Source organism: Centruroides vittatus, unplaced genomic scaffold (assembly GCF_030686945.1).
Source record: "Centruroides vittatus isolate TY-2023 unplaced genomic scaffold, ASM3068694v2 contig_882, whole genome shotgun sequence".
Taxonomy (NCBI): Eukaryota; Metazoa; Arthropoda; class Arachnida; order Scorpiones; family Buthidae; genus Centruroides; species Centruroides vittatus.
The window spans coordinates 2,415,550-2,437,942 of record NW_027122574.1 but is presented as its reverse complement, the minus strand read 5'-3'; the positions used below and the strand labels follow the sequence as shown (position 1 = coordinate 2,437,942).

General features: G+C 27.7%; 1 protein-coding gene across 1 annotated transcript in view; it reads right to left on the bottom strand.

Annotated features, from left to right (window-relative positions):
- Positions 1-22,393, bottom strand: part of Sec24AB (Protein transport protein Sec24AB) — a 75,590-nt gene that overhangs the window by 25,710 nt on the left and 27,487 nt on the right. Inside the window, exons 5-13 of the mRNA XM_067280181.1 lie at positions 22,119-22,225; positions 19,613-19,715; positions 16,799-16,925; positions 14,914-15,023; positions 12,798-12,864; positions 11,871-12,035; positions 5,735-5,790; positions 1,813-1,914; positions 115-216 (exon numbers count right to left, since the gene is read on the bottom strand). Of these exons, the coding sequence (XP_067136282.1) occupies positions 115-216; positions 1,813-1,914; positions 5,735-5,790; positions 11,871-12,035; positions 12,798-12,864; positions 14,914-15,023; positions 16,799-16,925; positions 19,613-19,715; positions 22,119-22,225 (939 nt within the window). The remainder of the gene's footprint in view (positions 1-114; positions 217-1,812; positions 1,915-5,734; positions 5,791-11,870; positions 12,036-12,797; positions 12,865-14,913; positions 15,024-16,798; positions 16,926-19,612; positions 19,716-22,118; positions 22,226-22,393) is intronic.

Below are 22,393 nucleotides of genomic sequence, written 5' to 3'. Positions count from 1 at the left end.
GGATTAGATAAATGATTATTTACTTTATAACAGAATTGCAGAATTATTCCTTAAGCAGTATTCTACAGATTCAATATATAATGTGTGCTCAAATAGAAAAATTATTTTATATACCTTTCCAGCTCTTAAATTTGGATCTTCTCTTAATTTCAAAGCTCCAGGTCCATAGTTTGGAAGGCAAGTTTGCATCACTGTTATTCTACCACCTGTTGGGGACTAAAACATTAATAAATATATTATTTATGGAACATTTTAATTTTTCATGAATAAAAAAATTAATTAGAAAAACAGTTTAACTTTGTATCATGAAAAATATATTTCAAAAACTTTTAATCCCTAACAACTGAGGTTGTTTATTCATTTTCAGAAGACTATAATAATTCTATTCTATCAAAATCACAAAATTCACACACTAAAATATTTTAAATATTTTAACAGTTTCAGCATTCCTAGCAATGTTTTCTGCATTTGACCTTAGAAATAGAATAAAGTCTTGTTAACTTAACCTCCAAGAGATCTGGAAAGAATTCTGAATTATCTAGCATTCAAATTATCAAATCAAAGATGTCTAACAAAGCAATACAATGTCTAATTTATTTTGTTCAAATTACATAAAAATCATTAAAATTTCAAATTAATGCAAGTACTGTAATGATAATATATGTAGGAAATGATAGCACAATCTACCAAAATTTGCATTAATTTAAAATTTAAATTATTTAACTTTGAATTAACAAACTTTTAAACTAGTTGTTAAAACAATCTTAAAAGTTATATAACACAAAGCCAGTATGACAATGCTTCTGTAATGATATTATATGAAATAAAGGCAAATGAATCTAGTTAAACAAAACAGTGGTAGCAATTTATTATAGTACTTCTATTGTAACAGATACACTAATTTAAATACACATAATCAAATAATGTTTATCTGCCAGAAGTAAGTTTATTGAAGTTTTCATTTCCTATAAATGTTAAGAAAGTTTTTATCATCAAATATTTTAAACAGAAAATTAATATTTTCATCAAAATTTTTAATTCTTAAAAATTTTGGAAACAATTCATTTTATGCTATGGGTATTGCATGGGTATTTGCAATTTGACATATTGTGTAAACTCCTCAAAAATCAACAAATCCTCTTGCTGTGATCTGATGGTCATCATGTGATCATGACAATTACATCATATATCTCCAGAATTTCTCTTTTCCCATCTTACAATAAGGTTTCTGTTTGCTACTTCTTGTGTTAAGTTACTTGTAAATCTTACTTTTCTGAAGTTGTTTCTATGTTCTTTTATTCTCTGCAGCATAGTTTGTTGCATGACTAATGTATTCAGAGTTCATTTCATTTTGATTAATTAAAGGAAACTTATATAATCCACCATAACCATTCTTTCTTATTCTAACTACATCATTTTTAATTAACTAAAAATATAATGTTTTTCATTGATCATTAGGAAGCTGTTAAGTTTGTGTTACTATCTTGCAATGTTTTATAGATAATTCTGAATAATGTAACAAACAATTCTTAGGTGGTGAGATGAAGGTTATAAAAGCTACTTTAATTCTATGCGGATAACCTGTGGATATTTTGTGATTAAAAGCCAATTTGAAGTGACAAATACATGTTAAAATAATATTGATTATTGATATAATCAACTAAATTAATTATTGATTTAAAATCATTAAAAGTAATGATTTGATATCAAAACTTTCAATTTCTTAGTATGATGCATCTCAAATCAATGTTATCAAACATCTTATTATATATATTACAAATTATATTTCTTCTAACACTACTTCTTACTTACCATTAGTTTAAAACCTGCTTGAAGAGCTGCACCTAAAGCACTATTTGTATCTCCATTACATGTGAATCTCTTTGGAAAATCATTGAGCAAGTCTTGAATTATCTAAAAATAAAAAAAGGATATCATGAATTAAAAAGTACAGTAGAGCATCGATTATCCGACCCCCGATTAACCGACTGCGTTCTAGTCGACAAATTCAAATGTCCGCTAGTGATGTGGCACTACAATATTTGGTTATGTCTTGGCTACTTTAATATTATTTTTGTTAAATTTTTGCATGTTTTAGCTGGCAGCACTGGCTCGACCATGAAAGGGAGGCTAGTATTTAAATCAGGCCTAATACACTATACTAATAATGTATTTTTTCATACTTTTCGGTTATCCGACTTTTCAGTTATCCGACCAACCCCAGTCCCCAATTAAGTCGGATAATCGATGCTCTACTGTAATTAAAATAATCATTACATGAAAAAAAAACAATATAAATTAAAATGTTTCCTACTATATGAGCAAAATAGAAAAAAAACATTTTTATCATTTAATGAATTAACATTAAATTTTATGAAAAAAGTTCAATATTTAAAACCACAAATGTTCATTATTATTATGGCTGAGTGTTATAATTTAAAACTTAATATTTATCTACAAAATGTCCATCTGATTAAAAAAAATGCAATTTTCTACCCATATTACTTAATGACACTAATTTTTTCATCACCACCAAGAGTTGGCTGAAAACAATGTTATAATATCAAAATAATGTTTAATCACTATCCTGTTTACTTACCAGTGTTGTTATAATTTGTAATCTCCAAATCTTTATTTTTTCAATTTAAAATGTGCTTCTTTTCTTACCAGAAATAATTCTTTTCTCAACCTAGGTTTTTCCGAAGGACTGTCCAGTTTGACTTACTTGGTACAAGATTTTGCATCCGATCACTGCACTATATCAATCTGAATTAATGTCCATTTTCTCTCCAAGGAGTAGTCAGTGAATTCTCCTTCCCATGTGAACTAAAGTCAATTGGAAACTAGTTTCAAAGTACTTGTGTTCCTTGAATTGGTTGTTTTTGGAATAATGTTATGATAACTAGTCTTTAAGCCAGAAGATTCATCAAATTGAAATTGTATAATAAAAAGCATTGTAAAGTTTTTACCATGTAAAAAGTCTCCTTCAAAAATCTTCTGTCAATCTCTAAAATAATCTTTTAGAAACTTAATGAGAAAAACAATGGCATTGTGGAAATTACTGGCAACTGCAAATACTTATACCCATGTCATGTAATATACAAAAAAAAATTGTTTCAAATGCAAATTTTCTTATAATAATTATTTTATTTTCATTGTAAGTTAGTTTACATCAGATTCCAGGAATTTTTTTGAATTTATCCCCAAATTTTCCAAATCATCTAATAGGTATTGTGCCACCATGTTGTCCCAATGAGTATATTTTTAATATTTACAACATGGTTATAGATAGATTTTTAAACATTTTATCATGTGTTTATTTTATTCCTTTTCTTATTACTAAGACATTTAATTCACTTATACCTTCCTTCTTATTAGACTTTTCAAAAACAAGGTAACATTCTACCTTACTTCTCTAACTTAGCTTGGCTAAATAATTATAATGTTCCCACAAAGAGAAGTCTTTCTTTTTGCAATTTCTTGCCAGTGTGCAAAATACCTCAGGGATCCATTTTAAAACAACCTTTTTATTATTTATTTAGATTTTGCTATTCTTCATGTAAATTCTAAAATTATACCTTATGCTAATGATCTAAAAATCATCAACTCTGATCCTGAAACTCTATATGCTGATCTCAATATTTTAGTCATCTCAGTCTTTCAATCTTAAAATTAGTTTATCCAAAACAGTATCTATGAGTTATTCACTATTATGAAGTTCAAATTTGACATAATTCCAATATTTTCTCGTGTTATATACATAACAAGCTGGATAAGTAAAACTTTTTATATTATTATTCATCAATAACTAGACACCAACCAATGCCAAATTCTATTGATTGGTGTCTAGCTTTAATAGTATATTGAGTTTAGCAATGTTGTTTGTTCATCAACAACTCCTGTAATTTGTTACAAAGTTACATATTTATTAAAAAATCCCTTAATAAACTTTCAAAATTTTATAAAATATTAACAAACTTGGAAAAAAATTTAATTTGTAATTTTGTTACACTCAAAATTATTAAAACAAAAATTGAAAAATGAATAATAGTGTGGTTTTAAATTGTTTATTTATCATTATTTGCACTTGATTTTCATTTTAGACTGGTTTATTAACACCTGACCTCAAATTGAAGGTATGAAAGTTAATTATGAGGGTCTCAGAAGGAATTCAATACTGTACTTTGAAAAAAATTTTGTCAACATTAGACTGTGGGAAAAAAAATCCTCTTAGTGCCCAGTGGTGATTTATAATCTTATGATATTGCATAATTAAGATTTTTAAGACCTAAAAGTCATGTAATAACATGAAGTTTTCAATGTGCAACAAGAGAAAGACATTATGGGCACCACAATTTAAGTATTTAAACATTAATTAATGATGTAACGTATGACAGCTTGGTGTTACAAAAATGTCATTGTCCACAATGCCAGAAAGAGTGAGAAATAGTGATATATCATCATAACAGTTGAGAAAAAGTGACTAATTTAAAACTAGTGATCTGTTCTCAGGCCTGTGTTTTTAAACTGTTTTTTAATGAGCCAATTGCAGAGACATTTGACACCAACAATGATTTAGAAATTGTCTAGACTGCAGTTCAGAAAAATTACATTGCAAAAACAGTGATTCTCACTTGCCACAGTTTAGACAGTGTTTAGAAACTGGTAATTTGATTTACTTACTTGACAGCAGGTTTAGACAGTGTTTCAATTCAAGTGAAAGTTTTGTTCATGGAAAAGTTTAGATAGAAATGAATATCATTCCTTTGATAAATGTAAATGGTACAAATCAATAAAATTATTCATTAATTACTTGGATTGAAAATTAAAACAAATTTAAAGTATTTAATTGTAGTAACATTCCAATTCTGATATTCAAATGAGTGAAGACTTAAAACTATAATTAATTTAAATTAGATGCATTTATTTACAACTCAAGTATCGTGTTGGTTATAAAATGTTAATGCATTTCGAGGTCATTATTGTTAAATCCATGGTCAGAATGTTCTGTTAAACAAACAAGACACTTTTAATAATTATCAAAACCTTTTTATAGAAATAAAAAATTGTAATAATAATAGTAACAAAATATTTAAAATTATTCATCTCAACAATTATAAAGGGAGTGTGAGATATGTTGGAATAATTCTTAAAAATCTGTTCCAAACACAAATTTCAAATTTGATATAAATTTTCTAAATCTGGATTTGTTCATATTTTAAATCATATTGGCAACAAAATTAAATATTGAAACGGAAAAGAACTGTCATTGACTGCCAAACAATGGTAAATGACGGCCATAAGATTTTATGCTACCGGAAGTTTTCGGAAGATAGCTGGCAACCTTATCAGAGTTTTTTCTGACATCACAAATGAATAACCCAATTAGCTGAATGACTCCTAAAACAGTTGCATTACAGTGAAGAAAGTAAGAGCCAATGTTTTGCCAATGTTCATTTAGATGGGATTCAGCAATAGACAATCATCATCTTTGCAATGCATTTTAAACCATAGTTCGACCAACCAACATCTAGATGCCTAATGGCTGTTAAACATCATTTAACGTACACTCTGTCTATGCAATCAGCTGAATGGGTCTGGTATACTCATCAAAGATTTAACTTAAATACAAAATTATGTCAGTTTTCACCAACAGAGATTACTTAAAGTACAATGCCTTTTTTTTTAATTTATAAAAAGAGGAGATACTATTAAAAAGCTTTTACAAACTTACATTTTTGTTTTCTTGAAGATTAACAAGTAAATTATCAGGTGATGGAAGGAACACATCTGGGGGAAAAAGAAACATTTATGATTTTACTATAGTTTAAATAATGCATTTATTATTTGTTTCAATATACTCTAAATACTTTCTAAAATATATAATTGCTACTGCTTTTTTTTAAATTAAAGATTGTAGAAAGATAAAGATTAAATTTACCTTTGATAATAAATTAATAAAAGCAATTAAACGACATTTTAAAACAATTGTTTTGAGTTTAATTCAATTACATTAATGTTATAGAAGTATGATCATCTAGTTTGATAATTAAGGCATATCAAAATTTATTATTATTAGCATGATATTGTGATAGTTTACTGTGATTCAGTTTCCTGAATAGAAAGGGTTTATTGTATGATGTTCTACATTTAAATTGAAATAAAGACACGGTATGTTTTCCCAGCAACAAACTCAGTAACCTTACAATCAATCTGAAAATGATCCACCACCAGTGAATTTTGAAAAATAAATCATCATAGGAACAACAGTTCAGACCTATGCTTCATATGGGATTCCCGAAACCCTGAGTGTACCGGTACATATATAACTTGTTCTCTTAATCCTGAAAAATCAGTTGGCCTAAAACTGTTCTTTTCTTTTTGTATCTTTCTTTCTCTTTTTTAATACTCCTTATTGCGTGACTTTACAGAGCTTACTCATTGTGACTTGACTCTCTTTGCAATAGGGTCCATATCGTAACAGACAATAGAGGTTGAGAACAAACGAAAGCAAGAAGTGCAGCCATAACATCTCATGTAAAACTGTATCATGACAACATAATATACAGAGTACTAATCACTATTTAATATTATACATATTTTTTTTATTACATATATATAAATTTATAATTCATTTTTTTTATTCCATTTCTAGAATGTCTGTGATTCAGATTTCACTTATATTCTATTTACTACTATATTTCCCCAAAAATAAGACCTAACTGGAAAATAAGCCCTAGCATGATTTTTCAGGATGCCTCTAATATAAACTACCAGTTAAAATTGTCAGCCAGATGGTCATATTTAATATGTCTGTTGCAACCCACAATGAATGTATTGAATTATAAAATAATAATATATATTATTATTATTATTGACATTAATAAATAAATGACGATATAAATTATAATTAAGTAAGAATTTGTAAATACCCAAGTGAAAACTTTTGGACAAGACTTCCCCTGAAAATAAGACCTAATGAATCTTTTGGAGCAAAAATTAATATGAGACCTAGTCTAAAGACGACGCCAGCCAATGGGCCGAGGAGGGGCAAGATGATGTAAATTGATAGAGGATATGAATTGTATGTAGATAAAATAAAAACGATTCAAAAAGTTTTAATCATTTACTATGTACCGGAAAAGAAATATCTTAATTAAAACATTTTTTTTTAACTTACAAGAAGCCTAAGAAGATTATTTTAATTAAAACTTAGCATTTAAATAATTTTTTCAAATTTCTAGGGGAGGGCAGCTGCCCCTCCTGGCGACACCCTTGACCTGGTCTTATTTTCAGGGAAACACAGTATTTATCCCATAACTAATCTAACAATGTTTCAAAAAGCAAAATGTTAAAAGGTATTTGCTTGATTTGAAGACTGCTTCTTGATATTTGTTAAAATCTAGATAAAATGTTTTTGAATTAAAACATGTAGTGAAATTTTGATTTATCAACAAATTAAATCATTTAAATACAGTCCACTTACAGTACACTCCATCCACTTAATGCTATTTCGGTATTACATGATAGTATTGGGATTCCCCGAAATTGCGCATGATTTTGTTGCTTTGATACTAACATGTAATCTCATGGTGTGTATCATAGCAGTACAATCGTATGTTTGCTGCATCACAGTTGATTTATGATCAGTCATCAACATTTTTGTGTGTGTAAAGATATAAACATAATATTTTATTTTATTGTGATAAATATGGCAATTTTTAGTTTTTACAATGGGTGATCGCAAAGAAAAAGTAAAGTGACAAGAAAAAGCATTTCATTGGGAACTAAAACAAAGGTGCTCAAATGATTAGATGCAGGTGAACAGCAATCTGATATCAGCACTGCTTAAATTTGTCATCTTCAACAATATGGACAATTTTAAAAAATAAAGAAAAAATCGTATCATCAGCAACTACAACCACGACTTCTGCAACAATAATTACCCATGCCAGAAGCAATGTGTTTGAGGAAATGAAAAATGACTTTCCATCTGGATTGATGATGAAGTTGAATGCAATATGCCATTAAGTCAAGCAATTATAATGGAAAAAGTGAGAACAATTTTTAACCATATTCAGAATGAAAAAGGTAACATGAGTGAAAATTTCGTAGCTAGTTGAGGGTGGTTCAATTGATTTAAAAACAAACAATCTTCATAACATATAGATTACTAGAGAAGTGGCAAGTGGAGATACAAAAGCATTGCTGCATTTACAGCAAAATTAAGAGCAATCAATGGGAATTATCAAGGGAACAAGGGAATTATCCTCCTGAATTAGTTTTCAATGTTGATGAAACAGGCCTTTTCTGGAAGAGAATGCCAAAATGTACATTTTTATCCCACAAAGAAAAGCGAGCACCAGGATTTAAAGCTACAAAAGATAATTTAACACTTCTACTGGATGGTAATGCTAATGGAGACTTTAAATTAAAATCACTGCTTGTTTATCATTCCAAAACCCCAAGAGTAATGAAGGGAATTTCGAAATCATCTTTACCAGTAATTTGGGAGGAGTTCAATAAAAGATCTTGGATCACTATGAAAATTTTCCAGAATTGGTTTACTGAACATTTTGTCCATCTGCTAAATGCTATTGCAAATTTAAAAAACTAGAACTGAAAGCTTTACTTTTGATTGATAATACTCCAAGCCACCCAATGCATTTGTCTGACTTAACAACATGCATTCCAGTAGAGGTGGTTTTCCTGCTGCAAAATACTTTATTAATCCAACCAATGGATCGAGGCGTAATGTAAAATTTTAAAGCTTATTATCTGTGGCAGGCATTTCCGACAACACGGCACACACAACGGAGAAAAATTTTGACATAGGATAGGTTAAAGAACTAGTTAAACAACAGGTGCATGAAGATGACAAAATTAGCATTTCTAAAGATGAGAAGCAAAAAGAACTTTCAACAGATTTTCTAAAAAAAAGTTTAGTCACTATAATGGAAATTATAGATTTGTTTATACAAAATGATTTAAATTTTGATAGAAGTTCAAAGACATGATGAAGTGTCATGGATGCAATGTTTTGCTATCGACAACTGCTTGCTGAAAGAAACAGGAAAAGGCAAACAACATTAGATGACTTCTTCACAAAAAAACAAAAGATGTCAAATGAGGAAAAACCTTCCTCATCACAAACCTAACTTCTTTACTCAAACTTTCTTTTTGATTTTCATAAATGTTTTATGTTTCTCTATATAAATACAGAGAAGAAAATCAATATTAGCAATAAATAAGTTTATATTTAATGTAATAAAGTATTTAACAATAATGTTACAAAACAAAAACTGATAAATTTTCTTATTCTCTGTTCTGTTTCACTTATCCCCATTATTTACGTGTTAAGATGACCTCATTTAACACTGTTTCATTTAGCACTGAAACTTATTGGAACGTATCCTCTGCATTAAGCAAGGTCTTACTGTATATAAAAGATGCTTACAAACATTCTATATTATATAGGGTGTTAAAAAGCATTCAGCATTTATATGGTAAATAATATGAAATATACTGAGTAAAAAAAATACATTATAAAATGTAACTTGAAAACAACCATTTCTGAGATATTAACAATTTTGTATGTTAGCATTATGACTGACTTGGTGGCTTCTACATATTACATGCATTGTTAAAAGAGAAAATAATCTGGCCAAATTCTTACCTCAATATTTACACATGTTTTATGTGCCCTCCTTTCATTTTCTAGCATGCTTGACATTCTTAAAAAGTTGGAAGCACTCCAAAATTCTAGATCTTTGTCAGATTATTTATCTCAAATGGTTGAGTTTTTGATCTATGTCTGTTAAGATGTTTTTTAAATTTCTATTATTTAGTTCACACTCTCCCTTATATATCTTGTTCAAATTTTCAATCGTTAATAAAATACTTTTTATTCATCCACTCAAGTTCAAATACATTTTTTTAAACTTGTAGTGGATGACACTTGATGTTAATACAATTTTTTCAAATATTAATTCATTAATTAAATTTAATTATTGGTTAATATTACCTGTAGTATCGAAGATGGCGACGGGGAATATTTTCCCTATATACTAGACAGCAACAGGGAAATTTTTTCCCCCTACGTTCGAGATGGCTGCGTTTCCAGTAATCTCGAATCAGATTCTAGAGTGATAATCTGGAAGCAGATTAACAATGGATAATCTCGAAGTAGAATACTGAGTGATCTAAACGTTAGGGGGCGTACCCGTACTATCTGTCGCATTATGCAAATTAATAAATTTCCCCGTCACAGTCTAGTATCTAGAGAAAAAAAATTTCCCCGTCGCCATCTTCGATACCACGGGTAACATTAACCTAATTATTAATACTTTAAATAGAGTTTTAACAGTTTGTAATGAAAATTGAAATTAACAGGCAGTAGCTCAATCGGTAAAATGCAAGGATTTCAGTATTTTTCACAAAAAGGTGAAGAATGCGAGTTCAATTCTTGCAAAAATCAATAATTTTTTGATAAATTTTTGCTTTAAGTAGACGTTTTATCCAAATGATTTTTGAGAGTGAGTTAGCAGTTGTGGCCTAGTGGTTAGAATGAAGGACTTTTCTCAAAAAATAAAATTGAAGAAATTTTATGCTTTGGGTTCAATTCCGATTTCTCTGTCTATTTTGCCATTTAATATTGTGATTCTGTCATATGTATATACATATTTATATTAATTGTAATTATTTAATAAAAAGTAAGTAAAATAAAATTTTTCTTTGTTGACCTAAGTAGGAATTGACTTTAAAAAATCTTTTTTTATATTACTTGTTACTCAGTATGATGTACAGTCATATACATGATGTATACTTTTTTAATACCATGTATAGTTAAAATCTGACAGATCAATGTTATATCATGCTACAGATAAAATAGGTGTGTGAATACTAGAATAAATGTGTGAAAATGATCAATATTCTTAAAATTATTTTCAGTTATATCTCACAGTGCACACACTTGCCTTTCCTAATGTTTTTCTTGCACAATGAATATGAATACATACAACATTGTGAAAATATAAAGCACAAAAACAAATATTTGATAAGAATATTTTCTTTTAGTGAACAAAAACAGTAAAAAAAAAGTAGGTATATAATTTTTGTGACTCCCATTTTTTGTGATTTGTATCAGTCCATTTATGCAGTAGAAGTTCTGTTAAATTTAAAACTTGATGAGCTACAAGATGGCATAACATAATCAGAAAAAAAATCATTTAAGCCATGTGTTGCAATTCCACAGCACACCTAAAAAAAAATGTTTTTCAACAATAAAGACAAAATTATATTAAATGGTCATAATTTTTGTGCTATTTTGTCTATAAAAAAAGCACATGGCCCAGTGTGATATTTTATGCCTTTCTATTGTCTGCTTAATGTGTTAAAACAAATGGCAAACTATGTTGTTTGAAATCTTGTAAAAAAATTAATTTTAAAATATTAAAAAGTTAATAACCATCTATTTATAATTGCCCATTTTTGTGCCAGAATCTGTATTTGAGTTTATATAATGCCAGGCTTTGTGGACCATTTCCCACTTACTTAAATACACAACCAGGATTGCAAGAAAACAAAGATATATTCATCATTAAAGATTTATTACAAAATAAACGATTTGTTTTAAATTAGCAGTTTAAAACATCACTGTATTTCCAGATAATACAACATTAAAGAATTCAATATTTCAGTTGGTATTTGGTAACATATAAAGACCTTAAAAAAGATTCTGAAAACTCTTTAGCAATTTTCTAGTCATTTTGTCATTATGTTCTGTTCTCAAAAACAGATTTATGAATCATTAAATCTTGTATCACTGTAAAAAGTTACTGTTAAATAAAATAATGATAAATTATACTAACCATCAATATCTGAGACTACAAGCATATGAGGTTGATTGAATCCTTCTGTCAGATTATAAAAATGAATACTACTATCAAAAGTAATAAAGCCAACTTGAGTTCTGGCATCACCTGGAAGGTTATCTAATTCTTCCAAAAGTATTTTACAAAACACAGACAAATAACCTGGATAAATATACATAAATTTTAAAAACTCTAAATATATCAAAATAAAACACAAGTACATTTCATTTTAATATTTCATTACCTAATATATAAATAAAGATTACTTTCACATAAAATTAAATTAACACAATTCCATTTGATTTTACTTTAAAAAAATGTATTAAATTTAAAGATAGTTATATTATTTGTACAGATATGAGTCTCAGAAAGACTCATATCTGTACAAATAATATAACTATGTATGTTCAGAAAACATACAAAAATATATTTTTATGGAAAATAATTTAATAATAATCAGGAACATTACAGTTCTTATGAACATAATAAAATTAGAGTATCTCTCCAAAACTGGGATTATATAAATACAGAGAACAAAACCAAGCACTATGAAAAGAAAAAATTTACTAACGTTTTCGTCTATATATAAAAAAATATCATCAGGTAAAAACGATATAGAACAAAATGGCTATTACAAAAATCGAATGCTTTTATACATGTTCCAATTAACTATGTAAATAGAATACATTGCATTTAAAATTTATATGTTATTTGAGATTTTTTCTTTTCATAGTGCTGGTGTTGGTTTTGTTTTCTGTATGATAAAATTACTTCCAAATATTAAAAACTTCTGAAAAATTTAAGTGCATAATATTAATTAATTATGGAGTGAAGTGAAACATATCACAAAATGTAATCAAAAATTTATCATCATAAAATTAAAATTCATAAATTAGTGATGAGTTATAAAATTAAAATGCTAACCTGTTTCTATCGCACTATGAGAAACATCCAAAAGAAATAAATATACAGCAGGTTGTGGTGGTCTTAACTGGAAATACATTTAAAAAGTTACAATAAGTGTCTAGTAAAAGATGAAAAAAAATTGCAAATGCAATTAAAATTTTTGGGTTATTAATAAAATATCAATCCATTAGAATAAAATTGTGCTTTAAAACTAAATGAATCAACCATTTCTACATAACAATCTTTATGAAATAACATGACGCTAATATCAAAGGGGGGATCATCTTGCATAAAGATTGTGATATCAAACAATTTCATTGCTGAAGTGCAGGGATGACAAAGTTTTGATGAATATCTCTATATCAAGTGACATTGACAGAACATGTCACTGGTCCAGATGTAGCATTTTCTTAAAAATAGTTTTGTTTAAAATGTAAGAGAAGCCAGTAAATGGGATCTTTAAGTCTCACATTTATATGAAGCTATTTAGAGAAATGTAAATAAATTTTACACTTTTGTCTAATTAGCTCCATAAAAATGACAATATGATATTGAATAAAATATCCAGAACATGTATGAAATAACCAAAAGAAAACATTTAAAAGTATTTGTTTTAAATGAAAATTCAGATAAATTTTATAGCCAAACTCAGATATAAAACAAAATATTGACAGTGTGGCTAGAGTCCTGTCCTTTAACATTACATTTTACCTTGATATAACAATATCTAAATTTGGTTATAATACAAAATTTTCCACAAACATTTTTCAATATTTAGATTCATGTTTTAGCATATTTTTAGGGAAAGAATTTAACAGTAGATTCTATGTTATCAGTTTTTTAGTATTAGTTTAGTTTCAATAGAAAAAAGCATTTGGTTAAAGAATGCATAGGCACAGTCCAGTCCTGCTAATCAGTAAACATATTGCTATGAAACCTCTTGGGTTCATTGGAGTGTTTCTATTGACTGATAATTTGGTGAAGGATTCAGTCAAGGAAGTTGGATTTTCTTTCTTTAATGTTTAATCATTTCTGCAAAAACCTCTCCATTGAAGACAATGTTTCCAACAGAAAACAAATTGAAGGAGGTGCAAAAAATGTTACTGTTTGGCCTGAGCAACTCAACTATATTCACAATTTGAGAAATTACTATGAGAAAATACAAAAAGCATTTAATGAATCAAGAACAATTTAAACAGCACATATTGAACCATGCCAAAGACTCAAACCAAAATTACAAATTTTAACATTACAAGCTGTAAGGAGTTGAAGTCCGATCATTATTTTATGTTTTGGGCGTTATTTTTAGTTATAATTATTTTCTTTTCAGGGTCTTTTTTTTTTTTTTTTTTTTTGAGGATGGAAACTCCTAAGAAACCCTCAATGTGCTAAAATTCAAAAATAAAGGCAAAAGATACTAATTTGCATCAGTGACTGATCCTGTGACATGCACAGATGTAAATAGGGCAGTGTGGAGCTACACCAAGAACCAGATAAATGACAACACATCTGTTTTGCTATGTGGTGTAGCTCCTGACAACGACCATCATAGAAGTGACTTCTATGGCGTTCTTAATAAGCAATCAGTGTAAGGAAATGTATACTTTGAGTTTTTTTTTTTTTTTTTTTTTTGGTGGAGATTTGAATTGATTTGATATATATGAAAAAAGACTTTCTTTGATTAATTGTCTATTTTTGTTACTTGTCTTTTTGAATATTTGAAAAACATATACTCTTACTAACTCTTGTTATAATTAATCATTGTTGTTATTTATTTCAATACTGCTCAATTTGATAAATATTTAGTATTTGTACTTGTAAGTGTTGTTTTAAATTATTATATTTTGTTCCATAAAGTCCAGGCCTGGTACTTAAATTGAACCCTAACTTGTAAAACCCCGCCTTTTGCATCGTGCAGTACATTACAAAGTAATAAATGTGTAATATGTATGTACAGTGTAATAAAGGACCAAAGCATTAATGCATGTGGTTGTCATAATGTATTTTTACATGTTTATCTCAGGGAGAATGGAACCTAGCTTTGAGTATATCATCATCCTCGTTATAACAACATAAATAAAACGGTTCCTTGAATGTTGTTATAACTAAATTCAACTGTACTATAAAAACTTACCATATATTCAGAAGGAGCAATAAATTCTATAGTGGCATTTCGTACTTCGGGTCTCCTAGATGGATCTCCGTAAGATTTACTTGTTGGATCATAAAGAAATTCATCAGGTACTGGAAAAGTTGAACAATTTAATTATTACTAATAAAATTTATGACAAAATTACTACTACTAAATACAATTAGATGAATATTTCAAACTCAAATAGGAATAGTCACAGAAAAATTTACAGGGATTATACTAGGATTATTCCAATGAAACATTCTCAGAGTTTTTCTATGACTGAAGAAACTAAAATGTTTAACCCATGCCAGATACCATAGTGCTATAATATTGAGATGGTTAATTTTCCAGGTTTATCACTTTATGTATTGAAACTTCAATATAAAGTATGTCAAAGAAATTTCCCATCCTTACAAGTTATGAAAAATCTTGAATATCTGAATTGGAAACAATATTTTAGACATTTGCATGCAAAACTGAAAGATTAAAAAATAGTAATAGATTACAAAGATATACAGTTTTCTAATGCTTCACAATTTAAATCAAGTTTTTTATTAACAAGTACAAAATCATATCACAAAAAAAATTATAGACTGATTTTTTCTCTCTAGTTTTAAGGGTGTCAAACAAAGTATTATATAGGTCCCTGACACTGGGTTAATATCTAGCATAAAATTTGCACAATAAAAAGTACTTTTGGTTAACTTAATGAACTAAATCATCAGGTTCCAATCATACACAAAAATAAACTACAAAATTAATCAATGCTATCAAATAGAACAGATGCTCTAAAGTTTAACTGATATGATTGAGAACAAGACTCATGAATTGTAGAATTTTATTGTTTCTTTCCATGTTGGAATGGAACCAATGACAGAAAATTAAGTTATCCATAAAAATTAGTTACTGTGCAAATTTAATAGTGGATATTAAATGTTTTAGTTTCTGAGTTAAGTACAAATAACTGTATGAGTTTAACTTAAACTAAGATCATATACTTAACATCTTTTAATTTCCAGCATGATTATTTTATTTTAACTAATATTTTGGCCTAGTTAATAAGCCATCTTCAGGTTACAGTTCTAAATTATATGGTGATTATTAACATATGCTTAAAAATTTCATATTTAAACAACGTTCTATGCACAATGTGCCAGAAAAAGAAATAATTTCAAAACAATTCTAAAAGGAAAACCTACAATTCACTTTTAAATGATGTTCCATTCGAATAACACCTTAAAGATGGAATAAATATATAACTAGATATAAATATACACAAGTAAATGATTTATCCTTGTTTACTTTTTTAATTGTTGTGAAAATAAATAACATACATAATAAAGAATTCAACCCAATGATGTAATAATAATCAATTGTCTAGGTTGGAATAAGCAAGTAAGTATGCTTTTCAAACTAAAGCAAATTTTCAAGAGCAAAAGTTTTTTTACATTGAAAAAGGGATTCCAGCAATACAAGACAAATTATATTAAACTTTTGTACTTCACATGATTTTCCACTGTCTTTTAAAAGAAAATGGCAAAAAAGGGAAAAATATACATTGAAAACCAAAAATTGATTATTAATCTGTTGGTATGGGAAAAAGTAGCTGATGTCAAAGGCACATTCGAGGTACTCTAGATATAGGGACCGAATGATAAATGTTAAAAAATAGAAGAAAAGACTGGTTGAAAACAAAAAGTGAGAAGAAATGTAAACATAGAAAATGGTAAAGAATCTTTACTCACTAATGCTTCTAATAACAATTAACAATAGGGTAATTTTTATTAGTATTTTAAAAAATTAATACTACTTTCAAATTCATTTAATAATAATAAAATATTGTAAATAAAATGATTTATTTCAAATTAAGATTCTCATAACTTACATTCATTTATCCTAAAGCACAAATTGCATTTCCATCTTCTCTGATCAACAAAGATTACAAATGGATTTATGTACGTTCTACATGAACGGCATCGAACTATAGTACCACACTGTACAACTGGGAGCTGCTGTAATAAAATATATATTTACTTTCATTAATTATAATTGTTTTAAATTTTAATCCTGGAAAAAAGTCATACTGGAACAAATATCCATAAAATTTTTTGATTCATGTTATTTCTTTTCTTTTAAATTTATGTACCTAAAGAATGCAAGTATATTTTTTCTAGAAATATTTCATATTCATAAACAACAATTTAAATTTTGCATCAAATGTTGAAAATGAAGTGAGTGAAAAAAAATTATAAAGTGTTAATAAGAATCCTAGAAATAAAATCTACATGACCCAATGTATGTATTTCATACTAATGTTTGCAAAAATGGGAAATTCTCAAAATTGATTAACAGGTTCATATATTAATATTTAAAAAGTGATTTTGAACTATATTTAAAATATTCCACCACTTTTTAAATATAAGATGTCAAACTAGTTTTGAAACTGGTTTGAATTCAGTAGAATTAATATTTTATTATTGCATTTTATTAATAAAAACATTTTAGTTTATTCTGAGCCTTTTTCATTAGTTTTAATTTTAAGAAAATTTTGTCAATTAGATGAGACTTTTTTCCCACCTTAAAAAATTTTATGATCCTAGACATTCTTTCTCTGATGAGTTTGTAGTTGAGAATTCTTTTTATATCATTTATATGTTTGTTTAAAGTTTTGAATATGGAAAAGGAATATTTTAGAATATTAAAGCTGTGAATATCAATTCGATTCACATCTGTATACAAATCTATAATCAAAATAAAATTATTGCACTTTGTTTCTTTACTTTTGAAATTTGTTAGAAATTAAACATAATATGCATGTTAAAGAGAGAGAGCAATAGCAAATTTGCTCTACTGGCTGAATTTTAAAATAAAATTTTCCCCAAAAATCAAAAACCATGCTTACTCAATAGCATGTATACCAAATTTGGTTCAAATATGTCCAATAGTTATTTCTACAGCAAGCTCTATTCACCTATTCTTTAATTATGATCGCAGAGATGTCAACCTGTGAAGATATCTATTAGTAGCACAGAAACTATCATATATTGTGGTTGAAGAGAATGGGAGCAATTTCTCATACATCACCACTCCAATTTTAAGATATTAATAAACTGTCTTCTAAAATTTATTCTAATGTTCTCAAATTTTTGTTTTATTACTTATTTCTGATGATAACATTACTAAGGGACTTCATTCATTCACCAACAGGCTTTGTCCTATTGTTAAAGATTTTGTGATGAATTAATATCATGATAGAAAAATGTGTCATGAAGATTTTAAGCCAGGTATTTTATATATATAATAAATTAATTAAATTTATAAAAATCTAAAGTAATTTAAATATATAAATAGAAAAAAAATCTGCTTTCTTGTAAAGTTCTTACTAGAATTTTGAATATTTATTATTGAATTATTTTATAACAGATTTTTAAAATAAATGTATACTTCTCATTTGATGAAATAATTTGTATAATTGACAGAATCCTCCATTTTGTCTACAAAAGGCACATACTACACAGCCTATTCACTTCAGCTTTTCCAACATGCCCAATTATGGTGTTGAAAGAGCACATATCGTCTTTAGACATGGACATGAGTCATTTTTGAAAGGTTTTAGAATAACTATGCAACTTGATTGTGCACAAGAATAATTCTTAGACCGACCCTTAGTTAGCCAGTAGCAAATTGGAAGCACTCACTGTTTGTACTGTACATTCCACATTATTGTTATGAAAGTGCTGATTGATTTGTGATTTGGCATACTGGTGATTCTATGTGAACAAAGCACTAACTAACACCTACATGTGTTGCTGCATTAACATGTTTATTCATGAGTATTAAAGATTGTTCTATAGTTTTTAGAATGTTATCTGAAAGTCTTTAATTTGCAGATGGCTTTCACAGAAACTACAGAAAATCCACAGTGGTTGATATCTCTGTGTTCATCCATATAAAACTAATGCTGTATACAAAGAATTTTTGTAAGTTAAAATATATGTGGAAAGTATTACAAAGGGATGCAAAAAAGTCAGAGGCAAAGTCCCTAGTATGTTATACAATGTTTGTTCTTATTTGTTTCAACCAGTTTCTTGTAATAATTTTTCATTACATGGATGAGTGTAAAAATTTTCCAGAATACCTTACATTGAAATATATACCAGTACATATCAAATATGACCACACCCCTTAATGCACCTTAGGCATGCACTGCTTAATGACATTCCACATAATGGCAGACTGCACATATGACGGAAGTCCTGTAAGATTTTAATAGAACCAAAAAATTTCATTAATCATCTGTACATTTTCTATATTTAGATACATAAATAGTTATCATTGTGTTTATAGCTTATGAGATATATACTGCACCAAGTTAGTTTGTCAAGTACGTACTATGATGTTCACATAACAACAAAATTGTTTAATGACATTTCTGGAAATGTATTTCAATCATTAATTAAGCAGTAATAAGAGTAGTTTTCTTTTTGCATATTCTCTACACATGAATTTCTAAACAATACTCGCCACATAATTATGGAAACTAACTGTATAGATAACCATATTACAGATAAAAACTATTACTTCTTTAAACATTAATAAAGTAAGAGTTTCTTAATTTAACTTAAATTATAAATTGTAAATAAGTTATAAACTATGATTATTAATATAATATTAAATTGATTACCAATTAAAAACTTACTTTTATATCTTTAAAAGGATGTATCAGAATACCTAATGGAAGCCTTGACTTTTGAAGAAGAGAATGGGATTCAGGAATCTTTGTCAACGTGCATCGGAAAATGCTATATAATAATATTTCAGTATTTAAATAAAATAATTTTAAAATATTGAAAAAATAAAATTAACTGTAAAATAATTTACAAATTCAAAGATTTAACTTAAAATAATAAAATATACTGCTACACAAGACACTGAATTACTAGTGAATAGTACAATTATTCAATTTCAAACTTGAACTACAATCCAGTAAGCACAATATTTAATATGATTTACTGAACTGAATTTAAGTTGTTACAGTGTCTCCTGACAGCCATGTATAGTAAAAATACATCAATTTGATCTCATAATCACACTCCATAAAACATTGCAATAAAGGTGAGAGAGATGAAATAATTTGTGTGTTGTCTTTGTGTGCTTAAGTTTAACTGTTTCACATTTCACATCATAAATAAATAAAAACATTTATACAGAGAAGGATCTTGGATAATCTGATTAATGGTAAAAACAGATGTATTAATAGGATTAGGTGTTCTACAGAATAGTCAAGGTTTCATTAGAAGAAGCAACTGGTATCTATTTTATTAATATATAACTAGAAATTCTCCTATCAAGCATGCTTCAAGTTGAGCTTGATGTTGTGATGCTGTTTCTGCAGCCCTTGATGAAGCCATTCTTATCAATTTTGCTCAAGTCGAACTTCATGGCCTTCAGCTGTCTCAATTGTTCTTATTCTTTTAGATCTACAATTTACCTGACCAATTTTACTCTTACGCTTTTCCCCAGGTATTTTTTTTTCCGACAAAGTAGAGTGTCCTTTTAATTCCACATTGATAAAACAAAGATGAATTGTACATTCAGTACATTAATTAGATGAGTGATATCACTGTCTAAATAATGGTATTGTTAGATTGTTACTTTTGATTAAATAATAGAACATCACGTGGTCACTATAAAAAGATTTTTTTAAAAAATTTGTTATAGAAGTGACATGATGTGGCTATCACTTTTAAATTTAATGAAGTAAGTTTAAAATATGCCATTTGCCAAAATATTTAAAAATGCAACTTAAGGAATTTCCCTTGTCAAGCATGAAGGTAACCTGGTCACTGACATCACTGCAATGTAAGTGCAATCACTGATCAAAAATTGATAAAATGTTTATTCTATAGCTAATATTTCCACAAAATAAGTAGCCTATACTTTCCATCAGAACATAAAATGAATATAACCAAAATTTCATGTGGATTGGACAAAAATTGCAGGAGTTTTAAAGAATTCACACACACACACACACGTTTTTTAATGCTAGAAGTAGTAGTAGTAAATTATCACAAATCAGTTTGTTCATATATATGACTGATAAAATAATGAGTAATGTTGATAAAAATTTTGTTACAAGTATCAAATTCAAGTTATATATATATGCATAAGCATATCTGTATATTTTGATTTGAGTTTAGAACATTATTTTTTCAAGCAGCTCTGAGATCATGAAATTGTAAATATTTTCAAAACATTAATCTTTCTAAAATTAAAAAATTTTCTAGCTCCTTAAAATGTGTGCATTTAATATTTATAGCTTAGTGTGCATTTGGTATTTATTGTAAATTTATGAAGCTATCTTATTCTCTGACTCTTCTTATTTGAATTAGTCATTAGAATTCATCATTGCCTGTTAGACATAACCTTAATGCCTGATGACACTCATACATCAAAATCTCAGTAAGTAGGAAAGTACTTGGTACATCAAAATCTCTAATATATCTGAATTTAGAAATAACTGGAATCCTGATAATTGTTAGATTGAGATCATGAGGTTGATAACTTACTGTAAAAATTATATAATATGCATAACACTCATCTCTGAAGTAAACAAGACAATGAAAATGCATTCCACCTTTTTGACAATGCTACAAAATTATTTTTCCAATTCATTCAAGACCAGCTACAATGTTTTTCCTTTAGTATCTCTAGATCAGACAACATACAAGTAAGTAATCTGCAGTTCAATCTGTCTCATTCTATGTCATCCACCAATGGTATTTATACACATTCATAGTAATCTGCACTTAGAAATTTTCAAGTACAAGATACAATACTGTTTCTAGACCTAACAGAACAAATATCACTTGTGAAAATGCAAATGCTTTCAAGCATGATTATAAAATGATGTTTTTTCTGAATGTTTTGTGTCTACTGTTTTTTCTTTTATTTCACTAATAATACATATTTTAATCTATATTCTAATACTAAATGTGTACTTAACTGCTGAGAGACAAACAGTAATAAAAAGTAACCTAATACTGAAAACAGCAAGAAATAGTAACTAAAAATAAAAGCCACTTGCAGCCTTGATTTTATTACATGCAATATTTATTAAACAAGCTACTGTTAGTAATTCTATTATACTAAATACAATCATTTTTAAAATATTTTTATTTTAACAATACTTAAATATTTCTTACTCTGGATTACAATTCTGTTTATCTTGGAGAACTGTTGGTTTAGGAGGTTCTAGTGGAACTGGTGGTAAAATATTTCTATCTTGAAGCAAATTAACACTTTCATTACCCTAGAAATATAAAATTTAAAAAATCATCACAACAGAGGAGAAAATGCTACAATCATTTTTATTTTTTTAAATTAACTTCTCAATGAGCTAATTACTGTTCAAAAATAAAAATAAGGTAAGATCTGAAAGGATTATGTAATGCAAGAGAATGCTGTGGAAAGACATGTG